At 33.3% G+C, this 9,284-nt stretch overlaps 1 protein-coding gene across 3 annotated transcripts; it reads right to left on the reverse strand.

Moving 5' to 3' along the window:
* Nucleotides 1-479: 479 nt before the first annotated feature.
* Nucleotides 480-8,942, reverse strand: LOC142532858 (uncharacterized). 3 transcript variants are annotated; one of them, XM_075639378.1, is made up of 7 exons: nt 8,816-8,942; nt 8,617-8,701; nt 8,240-8,304; nt 7,991-8,171; nt 868-970; nt 682-806; nt 480-592 (listed from the first exon to the last, which is right to left on the reverse strand). In XM_075639378.1, the coding sequence occupies exons 3-7, from the start codon at nt 8,291-8,293 to the stop codon at nt 546-548; spliced, it is 510 nt and encodes a 169-aa protein (XP_075495493.1). In that variant the 5' UTR covers nt 8,294-8,304; nt 8,617-8,701; nt 8,816-8,942; the 3' UTR covers nt 480-545. The 3 variants fall into 3 exon arrangements, 1 of the variants encoding a protein (XP_075495493.1); XR_012816630.1 differs by lacking the exons at nt 7,991-8,171; nt 8,240-8,304; nt 8,617-8,701; nt 8,816-8,942 and adding an exon at nt 1,354-1,483 and having other exon boundaries at nt 512-603; XR_012816629.1 differs by lacking the exons at nt 7,991-8,171; nt 8,240-8,304; nt 8,617-8,701; nt 8,816-8,942 and adding an exon at nt 1,354-1,483 and having other exon boundaries at nt 512-603; nt 682-970.
* Nucleotides 8,943-9,284: the final 342 nt, after the last annotated feature.

Consider the following 9,284-nt stretch of genomic DNA (forward strand, 5'->3'; position numbering starts at 1 on the left):
ATATGATTCATACCTTGCATACTTTGAACATGTTGTTTTGTGCAATTTGCACAACTTATTCCTTTCGTTGTTTTGGTGGTTGCTTTGAGACAACTGGCACAAGCTTCATATCATGGTATTGATTTATTCTCAATCTCAGATACAGTTGCCTTAAACCAGTAATGCATGTCCTGTGAGAAAAGAGTAAAACTTTAATATTTATGTGTATTACATAATATCATTTACATGTACATATTTAATTATATAACTATATTATATTTAGTAACATCATCTTATGTAAATTTATTTTGGAAAGCATATACCTAGTTGTAATATTGCTTATACCTGCTTCAAAGTAATTTTCTTATCCATCAATTGCTCTAGTTTGATTTCCTCACATTCTTTGATTGATTTTGCCATCCATAGTCTATTCAAACTTTGTTTTCCGACAATATGTTACAACCTATGCCAAATAAATTTGTTTAATAGTAGAAAATAACTCTTAATGCAAAAAGAAATGAGGATCTTGTACTGTACGTACCATAAAGTTTATTCTTTCTGTTTCGTTACATTTTGGGTTTTGCAGCATTCCCGTTGTAAATGTTGACTGCAACTGAGGAAATCCTGGTTTATTAAGAAGATGATGGTCCAAATTATTCATGAATAAAACACAAGTAAATTATAAATATTTTATGAAATTACCATGATATGTACTCATTTTAAGATTGCAGAAGGACACAATTGAGTTTTTAATACAATTTTCTTTCAGAAGTTGTCCTTCATTCAGTGCGAGATCATCCCATAAGTTTATTGTGATAGTTTGTAGCCTGCAAGAAACAAGATATTGAAATAAATGTCTAATTAGGTGATTTTATTTTACGAACTTACATTGTGTTAATGAGAATTACTTCTCTTCTATAACCAAAGCTGAGCTTGTCTTTTCTCTCAAAACGATTAACTTGTCGAACTTTCATCAGAATTCCAATAACATCTGTACAAAACGGGTCAGACGTTAAAACAAATATATCATTTTCCTTATAAATGTAAAAGAGTTGTAGCAGCGATTCAATGTTTTTATTCACATTTGGGTACTTTTTGTTTTATCGGTTGTACAATCGGGTCCTCGATAATATAAGTCTTGTTGATCCTCATTTGATCTTCAAGTAGTTGAATTATGTTTGAAAACATTATACCATGAATCAATGTACCCTTCAATCAAAAAGCACAAGAAAATCAGTATTAGAAGATAATACGACCAATAATTAGAATATGATATTTTTCTGTAAATTTTGCATATAAACAAAAGACAGAACAATTTTGTAGGGAGAGTGGCATAGTAATTTTTTAGCATGAATTTTTTGGCATACAACTCACTTCTTCATCCATGAATATCATCTTCCGGATCGTTGTTGAACCTTGTCTTGTGGATGTTTGATTTCATTGTCGAAGAACCATTACTTTAATTATGACATTTTTCTGGTATGCTTCAAGTGAATTGATAGGAACAATATAACAGAATTTTCCATTTCCATTTTTTTCGTGTCGGTCTAAAAACTAGACATTGATGAGGGTTTGATATCGGCAAATAATATGATGCACGCAGTGATGGATTGGCGTAGAAGACAACACGAAAGCGGCCGACAGTAAGGGGAAGAAATGAAAAGATGCGAGAGTTTTGAGGTTGAGAAGACGCACGTTTATAAAGTCTCAAGACAATGATAGGATAATAATGGGTCAAAAATATTAGCCCTTTGGAACAGAATATAAACAAAATTAATTTGCCAATGGAAATTTAAATTATTTTATTTATTGAAAAGACATGTATTTTTACTTTCAACTACGTAGTCTAATTTTTTCAAAAAAAAAAAAAAAAAAGAAATTATGATATTTTGGTTGCATGTAATTTCAATTGGGTGTGTGTAATTTTTTTTTAAAAAAAGAACCTTATAATGTAAGGCATCAAGCTTCCAAAGTAACTCAATTTCACCGGTTAATTTAGTTTAACAATTTTTTTCTCACTCGTATAGACGTTTATAAGATTTCGGGGCTATATATTTTGAGGCAATAATAAATTCTTGCTTGCCTCACATAACTGTAAGGGATTAAGATATATTGTCTTGTGACGATCCTGATTTCACAATCAAGAATCTGTGAAACTTCAAATTTTGGTTACAATAACTGACAAGATGCTAATAGATGACAGAATTCAGAATATGAACAAAAAGCGAAAAGATAAACATAACATGCCAGTTTTAACACGGTCTCACGAGTTGGTTTTCGTATTTTGGGGCAACAGAAGGCTGGACCTCTCTTATAACATACTTCATTGTTACAACAACAATGACAGAAGGAAGAAAATGCACAAACCTACATTTTGCAAACAAATATGTAATTGAAAATATATGACAGAAAATCCTGGAAATTCAGCTTAGAATCATGGTCTTATATCGACTCATTCACTTAATTAATTCACAGACCAATCATCCGTTATGCTGACAATAATATATGTTTACTTCACAGCTCCTCAAGAACTTGGTGTGTAAATTGGTGATCAATCCAAATCTCCTCACAATGTGGTCAAAGAATGAGAGTGGTGTTATGAGATTCACCCTCCATTAAAGTGTCTAGAGCACCGATAGCTCCCCTCTCTGTATCGTCTTTGCCTCGAAAACATACTTGGATTCTTCCACCTAAAAGTCATCCAAATAAAATCCAGTCATTATCACCATAGATGAGCCACAATAAAGGATTAGACGAAGATAATGTGAAAAATGATGAGCTTGACAAGGTAATACACATACATACACGACTTGAGTATAAATGTATACCGTATACATATGCTAACAAATGCATTTAATAACCACAAAACAATACTGAATATAACTACGACACCTATCATTAACATATTTAAGATATCTAGTAACGGTAGAAACCACACTGGATTGTCCACATTTTTAGGCATTATCAAATTAGGCTCTAACAGATGGAATAATTTTCCACAAGTACATTCGTCCCGAACATACTAAAAAAGCGAAATGCACATCAAGAAACGTACTTCAAGGTTTAACAGAAGAGGCACTTGAGTATCCTTCGGTTTTGTAGCTGTAGAAAAACAATTGACAGCAGCCATTTACCTGATCCATGGGTTATCTTTCTAAAACAAGGGCTGGACAGAAATATGTCATAGTATAACACAGTTAAAACACGATTCATGACAATGAACTCGTAATGGGCAATCACCTTCAACATCCATTTAACAACCCCATTTCTGCCCGTACCCAAAAACCAATCAGATTAAGCAAGCACAAGATAGAATAAGTGCATAACAAACTTAAGCACCACAATAAAGCAAAAAACTTACGATCCAAACATTCAACTCTAGCAAGAAAAGTCTCTGGCTTTGTTGCTAGTACATAATTAGAATATAAAAAAATGTTTTATTGGCAAAAAAAATTTGTCAAGTTATATGATTCCCAAAAACATTATTAAAGCAACCCATAAATTACAAATTTCTGTCTAGAATCTCCTTGTAGACAACATTTTTCGTTCGAGTGTCATCAGTTTCTCGGATTGCATCCAGTCGAATCAAGACTTTTGTAGTTTCCCTCGAATTGTCCATGAGAAAAAACACGGTGAGGCAAGTATACTCCAACAGTAGGTATTGTTTGACCTTGAGCTTTATTAATTGTCATTGCAAAACAAAGTCTGATTGGGAACTGTTTTCTTCGAAACTGAAAAGGATATCCTTCATTTTCAGCAGGAGATAATGGAATTCGAGGAATGAATACTTGTTTGCCAGTGTGTTGACCAATAGTGATTTCTGCATAAATAACATTGTTTTCAAATGATCTGCAAACCATTCTAGTCCCGTTGCACAAACCATCTGAAGGTTCTAGATTTCGTAGCAACATAACAGTGCAATTATTTTTCAAGACCAAGCGATGAGGAGGCATTCCATTCGGGGTTAATGAATTTAAAAATTCTCGGGGATAAAAATTATGAGAATCATCAATTGCCTCAGCGAAGCTTGTAAATACTCGAGATTCGCCAGGAAACATCTGAATAATTTTCTCATTTAGGCGATCCACGTACTCATTCTTTGATGCAAGAATTGCTCGATTAGTAATATAAGTAGCTGAATGACAATTTTTTTCCAATTCTGGAAAGATTTCATTGATCAATTTTGCTCTGAGGTCTCTTCGCCATCGTCGTCAAATTTTATGAGCATGTCATCAAGAATCTTAACATTACCTTCATTATTGATAGCTTCAGTTCCATTAACAATACGAAGCAAATATTCGCAAAAAATGGGATCTGTTTTTGCTCTCATATTCTCAAACAAATTTAGTTCTGTCATTTCCGAGAATAAATAAGATTTCACCAAACTTGCATTGATTGTTTCTTGGATTGTAGCCTTCTGGAATTACTGGCAAAACTTGCATAAAATCCCCACATAGAACAACCACTTTTCCACCAAAAGTACTTCTCAATTCCAGTTATATCTTGTAGATTTCGATCTAATGCTTCGATTGCTGTCTTTTTTGCCATTGGTGCTTCATCCAAATAATTAAATGAGTGTGCCGTAACAATTCTGCAAGACCACTTTGTTTTTCTATTGTGCAGTAACTCTCCTCATGTAAATCAATTGGAATTTTAAATCGGGAATAAGCCGTTCGTCCACCTGGTAATATTGAAGCTGCAACTCCTGAAGTTGCTGTAGCTAGAGCAATCATTTTCTTTTTTCTGACTTCTGCAAGCAGTGGTCTATATAAAAATGTCTTTCCAGTTCCTCCAGGTCCGTTCACAAAAAAACAAGCCACCATTTCCCTGGTTTACACATTCCAGAATTTTTTGAAATGCTTCATGTTGGGCATTATTCAACTTGAACTAAGCCAAATGATCATCTTCTGAGATTTGTATTGACGTTTCTTCTTCTATCTCTTTGAAAAATGGTTTATTGCATTGATTCATGTCGAGAGATATTTGTGGGAGATCAAAAGCACCAATGTGTTTTCCCATGCTTTCCAAAATTATTTTTATACTTTGAAGTGTTTTTGATACTATTAACTCTTTGTTTTGGCTAAACTCTTTCTGGTAATCCTCGGACATTGCTTCTAAGTATGAATCCCATAACAATCTCACGTCAGCTGGTTCACAATACACTAAAATTGTTGCAAATAATCTTCGCAAAGCATGTGGCATTTGGAAGGTAACAGCTTCGTTCAAACATTCAAAAGTACTTTGGTCAGATTCAAGTAATCCCCTTTTTTGTGCTGATTCTTTGAAAGTAACGCAATGATTTCCATTAACTATTAGCAAATAGTCAAAAGAAGTGGGTCCTCTTACATGATTTAGTAGAAGTCTCAAATAATACCTTTCTCCTTCGTTGGGATTTGCTGCATTTACGCGACCAATAACTTTTCTTTTCTTCCTTTCGTCCCAGCATTTTCTTTGGTTATCCCAAACATAATATTCAGGAAACTCAGTATACAACAATGTTACTGCCTTTGTGCTAACTGAGCAAGTATGAAAAAATTCAGTTAATATTGTTTTCGAGTTGTAATCTTGTCGCAAAACATAATCCAAACTTTGATTTTTCCAGAACGTCACACAATGTTTATTTGGCAAATGTAGTGCTAAATTATAACTGCTGGAGACATTTCATTTAGGTCAAACTCAAAAATTCTCCACAATGCTTCTTGTGCGGATACCCATCTTGCATCTTGGAACTTTCTTATTTCATCTATAGTACGGGTTCCATTTCCTGACGCAATGTGTACGGCAATTTTGTCATGACCTTTGTAAATATACTTGTAATTTATATTTAACTGCAGTCAAGCCTGAACAAATTTCAACATTTATGTGGCAATCATATCTCAAAAGAAGGTAAGGATTGTAGGGAACAACCCACTGATTATTTAATTTATCTCTTCTTATATCTATTGTTCGGCCATTGTTTCTTCTTATGTAAATAGCATAGCCATCTTCCCCTTGAACGGCTTTTTCACAAAACTTTCGTGGATAATGACCCTTACATTGTCCGGCAATCATGTAAGAGTTTGTTATATTCAAATATCCACAAGGTCCATGCATCATATGATGCATTACAAGGTCAAATAACCTTGGATTTTCCTCTTTGTTAGGTAATTCAGTCGAAACATAATCGTCGAATTGATCAGCACTATTTATCTTATATGATTGCTTCAAGATTATCAACATGTGGATATGGGGCAAACCTCTTTTTTGGAATTCAACTACGTAAACATAAGCTGCAACCAGTCCAAATATTGCTTTATGAATTATTTCTTTTTTCAAGTCTTGGACCTTTGCTCAAAAAACTCTAGCTGTCAAATCGAGACGATCCCGAGGTTTTTGACTACCCATCAAGTTATCTGTAACTTCTTTCCACTTTGGATTACAAGTCATTGTTATAAAAATATCCGGTTTTCCAAACCTTCTTACCAATGCCATTACATCTAAATATCTTTTTTGCATGTCTCTTGGACCTCCAATGAATGATGCTGGAAGAACAATTCTTTTTCCAATTTCACTTCATCTTGTCTCTCCACAAGTGACGCTATCCACAATGCCTTGATGATAGTCAGATCTCAATTCAGCTTGATTGTTTCTGCAATAATCCAAGCGTGTCGTTTCAAGTTTGATGTACATATCAACTGCATATTGTTGCAACAACCTTCTCGCATATAAAAGAACAGATAGGTTCTGATTCCTTATCTGAAATTTGTAACAATAGTACTCTCGGCAAGAAACCATCATGTTGTTATAACTTCTAATAGCTGTAAAGATAGTAAACGTGCTTTTAAAATCTGTGTATAAAAAATCTATGAGCATGGAAAAATATCAAATTTAGAAAACCACAATTAAAATTCAAATATAAGGTTGAACAAAGATTCCCTTCAAAAAATTGTAAGTAATTCTATAGTGACCGTAAAACTTCCTCGATAAAAAACTAAAACAAGTACAATGATAAAAATTTTATGGGAAATTTGAGAAAAATACCTCTCTGCTCCGTTCGAAGAATAGATTCCACGGAGGAAAAATCTGATGGATTCACAATTACATGATGTGACTGGAGAACAATACTCACATCCTTAAATTTCGGAATGTTCTGGTGCCATCCATTTTCTCCATTTGGAAAAAAGAAGTGGATATTGCAGGGGATCATAACAACCAAAATAATTTTTTATTGTGTGTTTATGCCCATCAGTCCCATGAAGTAATATGTCCCTATCATATAGAATGTTAGGACTATTTCCCTCTACCCAAATAGCAGCAACTTGATCAGCTGTAGAATTGTTGTAGCAATGCTGATCTACTTCCGCATTCTTGCATATTTGAAGTGTTACATCTTCAATAGAGGGAAAATCATTTATTCGATTCAATAATTCTACACTATACAACTTTTTTCATGACATCAATCAATAGCTTCATAGTATCTTCACAAATATCAACATTGTCGAATACACCCATCCTATTAGTCAATTCGTTGCAGCTATCCCAAAATACAGTTGGAAATGAGACAGGTTTCCTTCATGAGGAGTTAAAGGTGGGAGTGTATGGAATACCTGTCCTAACACTCTAAATGTGTAGATTCCACGTCTCGAAGAAGCAAGATTAATATCCATTTTAACACCAAATGAAGTGAATGAAAATATACTGTTATACACTTTGATTCTTTTTCGAAAATCCTCTGCTTCTTGAGATTGTGTGTCGGTAAATAGTAAAAATAATTCATGTGGAATGGTTGTGGCTGCTAATCTAATTTTTCCATTATCACAGCAGAAAGTGGGGCTCTCAAATTCAAATTTTTTTGCCCCGCAGTGATGACACACGAGCATTGAATTTATTTCACGTAATTCTATTGTTCCTACATGTAATGGGCAAGGGAAAAAATATAATTATATGATAATTCCAGAAAACTTAAGAATGTATAAATATATTTGGTAGCGGATTCATCAGGGCATGAATGATAATTAATTATTGCATGTACCTTGATGTTTAACAGCTGTGAGTAACGTGACATTATCTTTCTCTTTTCTTTTTTTCGTTGGCTCTAATGCATTCTTAATATTTTGAGAACATGTTTGAAGCAGCAAATCTGAATGTTTGGACACCGACTTGTCTTTGTCTGAAGTATTTTCCGGAAATATATATGTAAATATTATAGTCAGCTGCATGATTTTGTAAAACAATGTAACGGAAAATTTTTCTATATATGAGACTTATCATAAAAATATACCTTGAGACACTTGTTTTTTTTGCACGTCATCGGCAAGCATAGAGCTATCATCATCAGATAATACCCTTTTCATAGAATAAATAAAGGAAAATAAATTATATGGTTGATATTTATCATAGAATTAAAAAATAATAATAGTAAAAATGAAGAGGTAGAAGATAGATTTTCGTCCCATTTCAAACTTGCACATCGAAAATGGAACTGCATAGAAATGTTAATACGAGTGTAATATTTTTTTCCATAAAATAATTTTGACAAGATAAAGTAAAAAATGATAATAACAAAAATAAAGATAAGTAGTTATCTTATTTTTTTACAATATAATATAACAATTTATCACAATGTGCAAAACAATGATTAAAAAAAGTTTGGAAAACCCGCTTGACTTGGAACCTCTTTCTTTCCTTTTCTTTCTTGGCTCTGATGTGTTCTCAGTCCTTATTATGTCTTTTGCGACACTTGCTGCAAATGGCTTTAATATTAATACAGTTGACGACATCAAGTATAAAACACGAGGTAACTAATTATTTTATGTGATCGATGAGGCTCATAGTAGACTATAAAGAAAAATTATACCTTGGTAGTTTGATTCTGACGGCATATTCGCAATAGCCTTGGAGCTATCACCTTCGAATAACCTGTTGATAAAATAATTTTGGAATATTATATCGTATCACAATAGTGACAAACATGGAGTAAGAGGAGATTGGTTTGTGTGAACCCATTAGCTACTTCGTTACATAAGTGAGGAGAGAAATGCAAAATGTTACAATTTTAAAATGATGATACGAAAATGAAATATTTTTCCCAAAAAAAAAACTAAATACGTCTTGAGCAAAATGTTACATGCAAAACTTTTGGATGAGGTAAGTGAAGGTGTTCGGCCCATGCTGAACCTTTTTATGGATGAGCGAATTGGAATTGATTGATGAGGAAAGTGGAGTTGCCAAATCAATTAAAATAAATCAGTTATGGGTAGAAGGAAATAAAGTACTACTTATCAAGATCCAAAAACAGGTAAGCAACAAAATAGCATAAAAAGCTT

The sequence above is a fragment of the Primulina tabacum genome, chromosome 18, assembly GCF_025594145.1.
Source record: "Primulina tabacum isolate GXHZ01 chromosome 18, ASM2559414v2, whole genome shotgun sequence".
NCBI lineage: Eukaryota > Viridiplantae > Streptophyta > Magnoliopsida > Lamiales > Gesneriaceae > Primulina > Primulina tabacum.

Bases quoted from the DNA above. Each gene is read 5' to 3' on its own strand.
- LOC142532858 (XM_075639378.1), bottom strand. From the start codon at position 8,293: ATGATGATAGCTCTATGCTTGCCGATGACGTGCAAAAAAAACAAGTGT. The intron at 971-7,990 runs GTACATGCAATA...CGTTTTGTACAG, and splicing joins CACAGCTGTTAAACATCAAG to ATGTTATTGGAATTCTGATG. The intron at 593-681 runs GTAATTTCATAA...GGATTTCCTCAG, and splicing joins TAAAATGAGTACATATCATG to TTGCAGTCAACATTTACAAC.